This window comes from Diabrotica undecimpunctata, chromosome 4, assembly GCF_040954645.1.
Source record: "Diabrotica undecimpunctata isolate CICGRU chromosome 4, icDiaUnde3, whole genome shotgun sequence".
Lineage (NCBI taxonomy): Eukaryota > Metazoa > Arthropoda > Insecta > Coleoptera > Chrysomelidae > Diabrotica > Diabrotica undecimpunctata.
In genome coordinates, this window is record NC_092806.1 from 28443829 (window position 1) to 28457278 (window position 13450).

The 13450-nt window shown below is 33.4% G+C and overlaps 1 protein-coding gene across 2 annotated transcripts in view; it reads left to right on the forward strand.

Annotated features, from left to right (window-relative positions):
- The first annotated feature begins 526 nt into the window (after window positions 1-526).
- The window catches only part of LOC140439374 (facilitated trehalose transporter Tret1-like), a 44499-nt gene continuing 31575 nt past the window's right edge, over window positions 527-13450 (forward strand). Inside the window, exon 1 of one of the 2 annotated variants that reach the window (XM_072529232.1) lies at window positions 527-724. Coding sequence is in view for 1 of the 2 variants with exons in the window: in XM_072529231.1 (XP_072385332.1) it covers window positions 9655-9671 (17 nt within the window). In the remaining variant the exon portion in view is untranslated. Of the gene's footprint in view, window positions 725-9539; window positions 9672-13450 lie in introns of those variants that run through there. The other variant, XM_072529231.1, reaches the window with a different exon arrangement.

Here is a 13450-nt window from a genome sequence, read left to right on the forward strand (position 1 = left end):
CTAACTCAATTTTGGTAAAAAGTGGAAATTACCGACTTTATTACTAGGACCCTCAATTTTTAGTTCGAATAAACAATTCAAAACAGCGGCGCTGTCCCTGTAAAGTGAATTCAATTGTAATCCCGGATATTTGCGTGAAGATATTGCTTTTAAATAAAAAATATATTAATAATTAAAATATTTGACAGATCAGGCTATATTCTTAGATATCACTATTAACAAACTAGTATTTAGCAATAAATGACTCTATAATAGTAGTAGTAATAATAGTTCTAGTGACTAACGATTGACATTTTGAGTAAATAAGAGATATAGATCGAACAAACTATTTATTTCGATTAAACTCATTACTTTATGATTGTATAAACCAAATAAATCTCTCTGGTAAGTTGATCAGAAGATTGACGCCCAAGAAAAATAGGCCACGTAGTTTTCACGGTAACTGGAACAGGAGATAATGCGCTTATTTGAAAATATTTCATCAATCCTTTCAAGAGCCACTTGAGGTAATATCTATTGTATTAGCTTTAAATTAATGCTTTGTATAAACTAATGAGATATCGTCGAGTGGTTAATAAAAATGGATTTATTGTGGTCTATTATCTCATTTCAAAGTGTTTGCTGTTTGCTTTGTCAGATATTCGGTACTACCTGTAAGTAATTAGCCGCCGAGGATTATAGAGCAATAAAATTTTATTGTTTTATAATAACGCACATTTATCAGGTAAGTTTCTGTTAAAATATGTGATTTTAAAAGATTTGCGAACTTAAAAATTACACTTTGATCAGTATTCTATCTTAGAAAAACTATTCATCTGTTATTAGTTTCTCGGTTTTTCATTTAATTTTACATTCCATATTTTTCTTTGCCTGTCAGTACGTACTGTCCTTTTAAGTCATTTATATAATATATTACTACGTATTAGTTTTTTCCTCGTTGTGTTTATATCCTTTTTCATACAATTTTTTTATTTGACATCAATATGATGTTCCCATTATTATAATCTAGTCTATAAGACAAATAAACAATTTATTTCTAGCCTAACTTTACTAACACTCTTTAGCGTTCTTAGTTTCATTATCTTAGTTTAGTACACCACTTTAACTTGTACACTTTACACCGCACCCTTTCGCACTTTAGTTTAACACTCACTATATCAGATCAAGTGGTTTTGTTCGTTTAAGTCGTCTAATCACGAATTAATTAATTAATTCTAAATTTAAATCTCTATGGAATTAATCGTTACGAATATATCGGTGACATCCACTATGCCTCGATGTACTTTGTTCTGGAACCTTTGTATGAAACTTACATTGCTTGCGCTGGTACATTCCCATAATTGCATACCGCAAGTTCACACCAGTTTGTGGACTTGTTTGTAGATCAGGAGCTTATTATATATTGATAAGGTCAAATATCAACCCAATAACCAACACATTTTTGATATTTCAAATTGAGTTTTTCTTGCTTTTTCTTAACGTGTGCTTTCCATCTCAATTTAACGTCCAGTGTCATAACCAGGTATTAAGTCGTATTGACATAAGTATCTGTATGATAATTGATATATATATATATATATATATATATATATATATATATATATATATATATATATATATATATATATATATATATACACTGATTTCAGTTTATTTAATAAAATACGCCATTTTTTTGTCCACTTCTCCACTTCAGCAATTGTATTCTGTAACTTATCTGTTGATTAAATTACGTTGTCATTAACAGCCATAATTCCTGTATCGTCAGCAAACTTAACAACGTTTTGCTTTGAAACTGGCAGGTCTTTAGTGTTCAGGAGATATAGAACGGGTCACAGTACACTTCCCTGTGGTAGCCATGTACAAATTTTCTTTAGCTTAGAATAAGCATCTGCTTAATCACGAAGTATCTCTGTGACAAATATGAAATTTTGATCTTTGAGTATTGGACATTGATTGAAGGGCCATTTTTGTTTTGCTCCAGTCCTTCGTGCCAGACCTTGTCGAAGGCCTGTGCTACATCCAAAAATAATGCTAAGGGGATCTTTCGATAACGTCCGTGATCCGGTGGACTTGATGAATTGTAGAGTGCTGATTTCGGAATCCAAATTAGTGATCGGGGATGAGTCGGGATGAATCGTCTTTCTGCAATAATAGGTTTCAGCCTCTTAAGCAAAAGCTTTTCAAACAGTTTTGACATAATAGGTAACAAGAATATTGACCGATACGACGTCATTTCATGTGGCGGTTTGCTTGGTTTTGGAATCATGATGATCTCAGCTACCTTCCACAGTTATGGAACGTAATTTAAACGAAACGATGCCTTAATTAGGTTGGTAACTTTAACCAGGGCCTTTCTAGGTAGCTCGTTAAGGCCTGCTTAGCTATCAGATCGTAGATGGGACCTTTTTGGAATTAATGTTCGTATCGAATTCATTTTTAACTTCTTTTGGTGTGGTCAAAGAAATACCGACATTATTTTGTTAAACAACTTTTGAGAGAGATTCTTCTTCTTCTGGTTCCTATCCATTTGGGATGTTGGAAATCATATTGGCAATCATGACCTTGCTCGCTGCGGCTCGAAACAGCTCCGTTGAGGTTTTCTTAAACCATGTTCTTAAATTCCGCAGCCATGATATTCTCCTTCTACCGGGTCCTCGCTTACTTTTGACTTTACCTTGCAATATAAACTTCAGCAGGGAGTAACGGCGCTGATTTCTCATAACTTGTCCCAGATATTGCAATTTTATGCGTTTGATCGTAAACACAATCTCTGGTTCCTTCTTCATTTTTTCTAGAACTTCCTTGTTCGTATCCTTGCTGTCCATGATATTCTCAGTATTCTTCTATAAAGCCACATCTCAAATGCTTCAAGTTTTTTAATAGTGGTGTCTGTAAGCGTCCATGCCTCCGCCCCGTACAACAACACAGAGAAAACATAGCATCTCAAATGTCTCATTTTTGTATCTAGGGATATGTTGTGACTTTTGAAGATGGCGCTCATTTTGTTAAAGACCGTTCTTGCCTTTCCTATGCTGATAATCATTTGTTTCGTTTTGTGGGCAGTCCGTACTGTTGACTGTACTCGTTTATTCTGTCCATTAGCCTCTGAAGTCCCTCTAAACTATCTGCTATCACCATGGTGTCGTCGGCATATCTAACATTGTTTATTCTTTCACCATTTAGAAGGATGCCTTCGTCTATTCCGTAAAGAGCCTCGTTCAAAATTTTCTCTGAGTACATATTAAATATCAACGGCGATAGGATACATCCCTGTCTAACTCCACGTAGTATTTTTATGTGATCTGTTTCTTCTCCGTTAATTTTCATGTATGCGGTCTGATTCCAGTATAGTTCTGAAATTATGCTGAGGTCTTTGTCATCCAGGTCTGCTTCTTTTAAAATGTTTATCATCTTTTGATGTTGAACTCTGTCAAATGCCTTTTCATAGTCGATCAAGCACACGTATACGTCGCAGTTAACGTCCCTGCATCTTTGAATCAGTACCTGTACTCCGAAAAGTGCCTCTCTGGTGTCCACTGCGTTAATGAAGCCGAACTGTCTGTCCAATATTTGTTCCTCGCACTTCTTATAAATTCTTCCATGGATGACTCTAAGAAACAGTTTCAACATGTGGCTCATGAGAGAGATTCATCTGGCATATATTGTTGGAAAATACATTCGGGATAGTTCGCAAATACTAATGCTTTTTGTTCGTTGTTTTTCGCCGAACCTTCTTGTTTGTTTCTTACAGGAGGCGTTTGCATAATTGGTGTCTTTAAATTCTTGGTGGTCTTCCATAGCGAGTAGTCAGTACTAGAATCATTTGTAAAATGTATCAGGAATTCGCTAATTTATCCATTCTTAGTTGCCTAGTCTCTCTCTTTAGTTGTGAGGCAAGTTAGTTTACTTTTGTTCTGTCTTGTGGTGCTCTGGTTAGTTGCCTTTTTGCTCTAGCTCTTCTTTTTTCATAAACTAATACCAAGATTTTATTAGGGTAGTTTTTCCTTTCAATCTTTTTACTAATTCAGGAATATTTTCCCAAGCCGCTTGTTGAACATTGGTATTGAATTTTTCCACCTCAGTGTCCAAGTCTTCTTTAGTTTTCAATGACACTGCCAAATCAATTCTTCCTTCTAGTGTAATTTTAAAGCTTTCTCACTCCGTTTTATTGTTGACCAACACAGGGTTGTTAGGCTTTTGAATGATATTTTTACTTATTGTTAATATAATGGGAGTATGATTGCTCTATACGTTCTTAATGATGTAAAAGTCTATTAAATCAGGAATTTTCATAGGGTCTGTAGGCAAATGCGTAGGCTTTGCTGTTGAGATTGCTTTATACTTATTGTCATTTATCGTTTTGAGCAATTCTTTACCCTTTGTTGTTATGAGTTTTGGACCCCATTGTCGGTGTTTTGCGTTAAAATCTCCTCCCATGATGAACCGATCACCCGCGAGTTCAAAAAGTGTATCTTTCAGCTTTGATGTTGTGTTTTGGGGGACTATATAGACCAATAACTGTCAGATCATAGTTCTTTGTCCTAACGTTTATCACCGTTGCCTGAATATCTTCAGCAGTTATTATTTGTATTTCCTTTAGTTTCTTCTCTTTGGATATATTCGGTAGAACTTGATTTTTTGAGCGATTTATTTTAATTTTCTGTAGTTGCATCGCCACTTTGCATCCTTGATAGTTAGCAGGATGAGGTTCTTTTTATACATTTAAGAATGTATTTTTCTTTGCAATTCCCATAAATAATTCTTTCCGTTTTGATCTAAATTTGTCTAGGTTGAGTTTATATCAAAGTTGATCTTTCATTTTGTCTATTGCAATTACGTAATATATTTTTTCCTGTTGTTTCAAACGGTATAATAAATTGAGAAGAAGAATGGAAGCGCAAAATATGTAATAGATAGTTTTGAGATTCGTTGATTATTGAGTAGTTATCAGCAAACCAAAGGTATTTTGCAAATATTAAACCTGAAAGATAACACCTATTTTTTAACATAAACCGCTCACGTGAGTATCAGATACCCAGTGATTTTTTTGAAGAAATAAAAAAAGTAAATATTTTATGATTTCTAGAGAATGTCTAATCAGTTAATCACATTTAATAATAAATGCAAGAATAATCAAATCAATCATTTTATTTTGTCTCTTTTAATAGTAGCAATACAAAAAAATATTAAAAATATTTAAAAATAATCAAAAAACATTTTCTAAAAAAGCAGAAATATAATTCAAAATATTTGACCTTAATTTAACTAATAATATTTCTAACTAAAAGGTAACACCTTTTGATTATGGAACTCATATTCATTCTTAGCCAAGTATTTCAATTTTACTCATTTTGATGACCACATTCACAACACAGTTTCACTCTATGCTCCATGCAGTAGATATGCTTTATGACAAGCCGTGCATGCATGCTTCGTTATTATATCTTTTCTTCTGCAGAAATAACACTTTGAAAAGTCTTCAACGTGAAGAATGCCACAAATTTTTTGCCTGAGTAATTTCTATTAAGAAGGTATCTGAAGACTCTCACACATTAATGGTTCAATTAAAGCCATTCCCAAAGATTTTAGAAATAATCTTCTATTATGAGATGCATGAGATGGAAATTTGGGAGAGGAAATAGCAGCATTGAATTTATACCACTTTCATCAAGCATGTTGAAAAAAATTTTTAGTAGCCATCGTCTGGATTTTCGTGATGCAGTATAAGAAAGGCATAGTTAGAACATAGATAGAACAAAAGGAGTGTTGCATAATATACAGCTGCTTATAAAGATATTCCATAATTCGCGTATGGGTGCAAATTTATCCACTGTTTTTCTTCTTGCTCTTATTTCTTCATCATCAAACCTTAGGCATACAGCTAGAAATTCAAACCTCTGCTGCGACATCGTAGCACAAAATATTCCATTCCCAAATTGTAGTTGTAAAAGCTCATCAATATTAGAGTTAAAAACACGTAATACACCATATAATAACAATGACCCAATGAAGGATTTCACTTCTGTTTTATTTTTCAATCTGGTGAACTTTGCACAGCGATACTTTCACTTTTGCGAATGTCTTTATTTATATAAAGGACGATAATATCTAACATTTGTTCAATAAACAGTAAGTTCCAGGCTTCTTCAGAGGACTTAAGTATGCTGGCTCTTCCTTTGGAGCCTGGTAAATGTCTAACAATTTCTGGCTGCTGTACGACATACTCCTTGTCAGATTTGAAAACGGCAAAGGACGACGTTTGTCCAGTATTCTTTCCAGATACATGAAGCCATTTCACTAATAAATTATTATAAGAAAAATGAATAAATTATCACAAACTTCACACAAGGGTGCTACATACCCTAGTGCGTATTCAATAATTTTTGGGGATTGGATATATTGCTCAAATGAGACCGCAACTATAATACACAACTTATGCACACTCGTTCTTGGCAGACCACAGACTGAATTTACATGAAGCGGCATCAACATTGTTGCGGCGCATGCTACATTAACCTACGTGTCTTGATTTTTTTGTAAATTTCAAAAAAGTTTAAAGAAATTATGCCAATAATAAAATCACACTTTAAAATCTTTGTTTAATCTCTAATGTTAAATTCGTAATAATTGGTAGTCGAAGAAAATAAAGCACAGTAATACTATCGAGTTTCCATAAAATAAGATGGATTTGAATGTTGTTTTGAGCATTCGATTCGTAATAATCTCTACAAACTTTGTGACCCTATGTGATCATGAAGAAATGAATGCACTGAAAAAACTGCATTTGTACACTAGAAAAATGTATTTTCAAAGTGCATTTTAGGTATTCAAAGTTAAAAAATCTATAACTCGATGAATATTGATAAAAATTATATTTTAATTTTGTTACTCGGCGATTTTCGAGATCGCTGAATACAAATATGACACCGGCAAGATCATCAGGAGTACCTAGTGCCCGCTAAAGTTATCAACGACTTCCTCAGTTAGGAAAAGGTATCCGGTAAGTTTGTTATCAACGTCCTCCTACGAAATTTTGTGAAAATTCGTTATATGGGCGATTCAGAGGTCGCTGAACATGATTACCGGGTATGACACCGGCAAGAGTATTGGGAGTACCTGGTGTCCGCCAAGGGTCTTATCAACGCCTTCCTCTGGAGCTTTGTGAAAATTCGTTATATATAATAAGCCAAAACTTATTACTTGGGAAGTTTTCGAGGTCGCTGAACATGAATATGATACCGGCAAGAGTTTTCCGAGTACTTGGTGTCCGCTAATAATTAGCAACAAGTAACAAATAGCAGCAATAATTATGTAACAAATTTTCATAACACTCTGAAGAACGGCGTTTATAAGGCCTTTAGCGGGCACCAGGTGCTTAATTTTTTTTAAATGCAGTTTTTTGTTTCTTCATGATCGCATTATTGCCTGTTATTTCCTCTACGACGGATAAACAATGTAGTTGTTGATTGGAAAATTGTTTACTTTATAAACATATACATTTTGCCAATAATGAACGAATAATCAAAGTTTGATAAGTTGCTGTTAGTATTGTAAAAAATATCAATATGTTTATATTACATAAAATGATAATGAACCTATATTACTTTTTTTTCTTTTTTGAATTTCGCTACAGACTGAATTAAGTTTTGACTTTCTATAATTTCTGCCTCCAACATTGACGCTCCCATTGCATTCTATTGTTTACGGCTCTTTTTGATGTGTCTATTTCTTTCTAAGTTATTTTCAAGTCTATCTTTCCTTGTTTTGGATTGTGCTTGCCAGTAATTTATACGTTGTACCTTTTTATAGTTCAGTATTGATTCCGTTTATTACCCAATATACAATTCGTCAAGACCAGGAATGGTTTTCTTTGAAATTTTTGCCCGTCTGTGCACAGAGCAGAGAGAAAAAGTATTCAAGGAGAAATAGCTGAAACTATTTCCGGTAATTTTGCTGCGCATCGAGTGGGCATTCCGATCGTATGATTTTCAAAGTAATTTGTGAAAATGTACCAGTGTACGATTGTAGTGACCTCTATTCGAAGAAACATAAAGTTAAAAGACTTCTCATCAATGACGTTTAAGTATACTGCATCGCTGAGATTCAAGACGATGTTAGGTATATAGTTTCCTAGGGAAATATTTTCTGTAATACAATTTTTTGTTATTTTATATTTTTATTAAATCAATAATATTCCTACATACTAATCCTTATCGCTTTAAAATTGCCGATTACCGAGAGATACCAATCATCTACACTATTGTCATATAACGTAATTTTAACAAATATTAGATTAAACATAAAAAAACAGATAAAAAACAGATTATAATTACTATTAAGATATGTAGAGTGTTTATATCAGTACATAAATTATAATAATTGATGCCATGATAAAGGTATAGATAAGATATATTACAAAAAAGGTACTATGAATACTGCGGAAACTGTTTGAGCAAATAACGGAAGTAGATATTTAAGTATAAAATAAAAATTAATAATCAAAACTACTATACAATCTTCGAGCGCTGTAGCCTAATTAGTTTATTTCGCAAAACTCGCCCCTATTTCAAAACAATAAATAAGAGGTTAAAAAACATCTTGAGCATTTATTTTTATTCCTACATAAAAATATAATTGACCTACAAGATAATTCGTTTAAAATTAGATCTCTATCTTATTAAAAAAAAAAAGTTCTGGCGCAGTAAAATTTATAAATTTTTATAAACAGTCAAACGTATCTCGAAAAGGAAGTGACCGATTGGACCTTAGTACGGCTTATTCGATTTGTAATTAAATAGATACAGTATAATGCTTTTTCATAGAAAAAAAAAATTTTACAAAAGTTATTTCTAAAATTAAAAATGGCGAAAAATTTACATTTTTGAAAGTTCAATCGTTAATTTTGTATAAATTATTGGGTAAAATTTAATGTAGCACAGCTCATATTAAAGCTTTTTTATGTATTACCATTCAATAGTATGCTAATTTTACCCTAAGATATTGACTTGATACAATAAAATTAAAAATAATCAAAGAACACTGGGTTTTCGCATTACCAGTGCTACAAAAAATTATAACCAACAGATTGGAGTTGCAAACACTTAAAGGTTACTCCAGCCATTGCCTTTCATAACGCTGTGCTGGTTTCAAAAATGCATTAATTAATGCTCAAACTCATTGATTTTTGTCTCAACAGCTGGGACTATAATAAAACGATGGTTATGTGTTTCACTAATTGAAGCGGTAATTAAAATAGTGACAATAATGGGATATCCAGACAGAGTAATGACCGTAGAAAGGAAAGGTTGGAACTCTATCCTAAAAAACACCTAACACTATTATCAATCCAACACCGCAAAATATCTTGTTTATTTTCCTATCACATGCACCGATAGCTTATTAAATTACGGAACCTATTTGCGACAAATCAACAATAAACAAACATAGATCATAACAACATTTTTTAATTAAATCGCTCGTACGCTAACAACGGAAATTTTAAAAGGTCAGGAAAGTAAATAAAATGGGCTAATTCCCAAATAAACCGGTCAGTACGAAAAAAATTGGAACGCATTGAAGTTAATTTAATGTCATTTAACCTAAAGCATCGCATAGTTTTTTATCGAAAAGTTAGTGGGGACGATTTACAAGATGACGAAAATCACCAGGTAGGCTAAATATATTGATCATGGCATTTTTTTTCGATTAATTGTTTCAAATATGGAATATTTAAAATTATTTTGATGCCACTGTAGAACTATTCATCAGAACGTCTTTATACTGATATTTTTATGAGACATGTTTGCACATTTAGCAAATTGTAGTTACACTTTTAAATAGGAATAATGAAATGGAATGAATCCATTTAAAGTTTTTTTTTATTGTCCAATTACGATGTAATAATACAATAATTCTTCCTTACTTGATATGATACATCGCATATTTTTAGCGTAAAACTTTTTTTTAGTTTTCTGGATGTAACTTAAATTATGATAATATACATATTTGCTAAACATTCTTTATTTATCCTGTTCATTTGTAAATTTAAGCGCATTTGGGTACTATTTTATTTGGACGTTCTGATAATATTGACAAATTCAGCATAATGTCGAACTTCTTGTTAATTTCTCTATGATAATTAATATTTACAGTAGAACTTATTTATTTAGCAGTTCAGTAATTCAAGAATGAGATTGATTTTATGTTTTAAATCTTGGTATTATTATCTTATCTTTTCGAATGTCTCCTTGTATTTTTAATGTGTTTTTTTTTATTTTACATACTGGCATAACAGATGAATTTTTTTTACATTTACGTACTCGACAACTATGGCCACTCGCACGGGGCGATTACAAACAACATTACAAGAGGTATAATAACATTAATTATATTAATAATAATGAATTAAGTTGTCATATAAAAATATTTTAGAGTTTGTGATACAATAATATTTTTCTAAAAAACTGAAGAGCTCTGTCTATCTGGTTGGGATCACTGAGAATGTCAGCTAGCTGCGGTTTGAGATTTAGCTGTCGTCTTTTTTTATTAACAAAATCGCATCAGCCAAATTGGCTATTAGCGAAACAATAGTAGCAAACAATAATTTGTATTACATTTATATATGTTTAGATAGCGTTTAGAATGTTAATTGAAGTTAAGAAACTTTTTAGGTTTAACATACTGCACTGTGGACCTAAAATATCACTTAGTTTGTTGGGTATATTGTACAACATGCGCTTTGACGTTAATGCTGGACATTTCTCTAATATATGTTTGATTGTTAATTGTTCTTCACAGTTGTCACATCTTGGTTCTTGTTTGTTGGAAAACACATGGCTATTAGTTGATCGCGTATGACCCAGCCGGAGTCGCGTTATTATTACCTGGTCTCTCCGACTTGTTGGTAATGTGGGCCAGGGTTTTATCGATTTTTTACTATCGCGTAGCTTGGCCGTTGACACTTTTCACTTTTCTTCCCGCACATTTATCGAACTTTACGTTTGACCGCAGCTTTCACGTCCACACTCATAAATGTTTCAGTACAGACTGCATTATCACTAGTTGCAGCTTCTTTTGCAGCGTTGTCTGTCACTTCATTTCCTTGAATTTCAATATGGGATGGTATTCAGAAGAATATAATATTTTTTCCATTCAGTTGAGCGGTATGAACTTCTTGTTTTATCTTGATGACCAAAAGATTAGTTGGATAGACATATTGGATTGACTGTACCGAACTTAGAGAGTCTGAGAGTATATTATAATTGGTATTACTGGATGCGTTGACAGTAAGGGTGGTCTGGTATAGAGCGTATAAATCAGCAGAGTAAATGAAGTACTCTGAAGGGAGTTTGTATTTATTTGTCGATGTTGGGGTTATGACTGCAGCACCAGTACCTTCATTTGATTTAGATGCATCTATGTATATATGTGTATATTCCTTGTAGATGTGAAACATATTATTGAAGGCGGATTATTTGATTAACTGTGGGTTTGTTTAGCTGTCGTCTTACTTCACTGTATTGATAACATTCGGTAAGAATGTGTTTCACTCTTAGTTGGCAAAGGGATGTTTGACAGATAGGCCTGACATCTGATGACATCAGGAAGCTGTGTGTTAGTTTGGTGTGGCCTATACGGATTCTTCGAATAATTGTAAGGTCTTGTCTAGATAGTCCCGTGGGCCAGTGTGTAATGGCTTATACATTGAGGGCTGGATTGCACGTAAGGATGTATTTCAGGAGCTCCAGTGGGTTTGCCATAATCTCCTGCCGAATCTGTATGCTTCTGTTTTTAAATCTTTGCAAATTTTAATGTGAGTTATTGATGTAATGTCATATTAACAATTTTTTTTTATTAAGTGCTGGACTTTAGACTGACAATATAACAACTTTGTGACTTGCCTTTTTTTATTTATTTTATATGAAAACATTCTTTTTAATCTTTTGATTATTCCTTCGATAATATTTGACAAGTTCTACAATATTATAAGCTGCAAAAAAGATTTTTGGTTCCTAATGTTCAGCTAATTATAATTACATTACTGCTATCGATCCTGTTTGAAACAACTCTAGTTATATTCCATATGTGACGCAGTTATCATTGATTGTATTTAAATCAACATCTGGTATGCACTAATTTGGATATCTTAAACATTATATAATTTAAAATCAATTTGATAAGTAAGATAATGTTAACTATTCATTTACTTTATCATAAATTCAAGGTCTTACAATAATCTTCAATAATCACAAAACAGATTCAGATAAAGAACGTGCGTAATTCAGGAACGTGAAGCAATCAACTGTCTAAACGGAATCATCTGGAGCAAAAATTTAACGGCGCCAAGAATATACAATATATAACATATAACACTTCTTTTTCTTCTTTCTTCTTGTATGTAGGCTTTAAAGCCTGTTTCTTATTCAATATTAGCCTCCTAAATTGTTTAAAATATCGCACCATTTTTTTCTTGGTCGTCCAATACTTCTTCGTCCATTTGGTGACTTATTTTGTGCTATTCGTACTATCCTATCCTCTGTCATTCTACTAATGTGTTCATTTCACTCCTGTTGTTCTTTTGTCGCCCATCAATTTATGTCGTCTATATTGCATGCTCTTCTTATGTTTTCGCTTTTCTCCCAAACAGTCTTTTCCTTGATATTCGTCGGAGTATTTTCATCTCTGTTGTTTCTAGCAGTCGTCTCGTTTCAGAGTGTCAGATCTTGTTTCCGCCGTGTATTGTCACCTCGGGGGAACAAATAAGGGTCTAACCACCTTCTGATATCCCCGAGTGCTCTGTAGAGGGCTTCGGAGTAAACGTCGTGAGCTCCTCTACTTAAGTCTATTTTCGGGTTATGGACTCGAAAAATATTTATATCTTCGGTGTCTTGCCTTGAAAAAGGCAAGATATTTCTTACACAACAAATTCCTCGTCGAAAATGGTACAATAGGTTGTGGTCTTCCGATGGCTTGTCTTGAGAAAGACAAGATATTTTCTTACATGACAAAGGATTGTCGAAATAAAAACACCAAGTTAAAGTTGAAAATAACTCTCAGCCACATAGTATGGAAAATAGAACAGGAGCAGAGCCCCTAGAGCACTAAGCTCTCGGAGAGCCCGCGAGGAACTGACCAGGCTGACCTCATCATCATACCATGTTCATTCTCAGGAGGATAGGGTAAGGACTCTTTATTAATGAGGGAGAGAATGTTGGAAGTGCCCGTTTAGGGTCGGTTGACCCTCTTCAGGCTAGAGTTTGAATGTTGTTGTTTAAATAATGGCGTACACACAGCTAAAACAACCCGAAAAATCACCGGCGATTTTTCGTTCTTCTTTCTTCGTCACTTTTCAGCAGCCAGCGAGCCAGGGGCGAGAGGGTTTGACTGGAATCGATGTTCTTTCCAGTAAATGTGTTGGTTTTTGAGCTAGATACGACAAGCCCTGTCT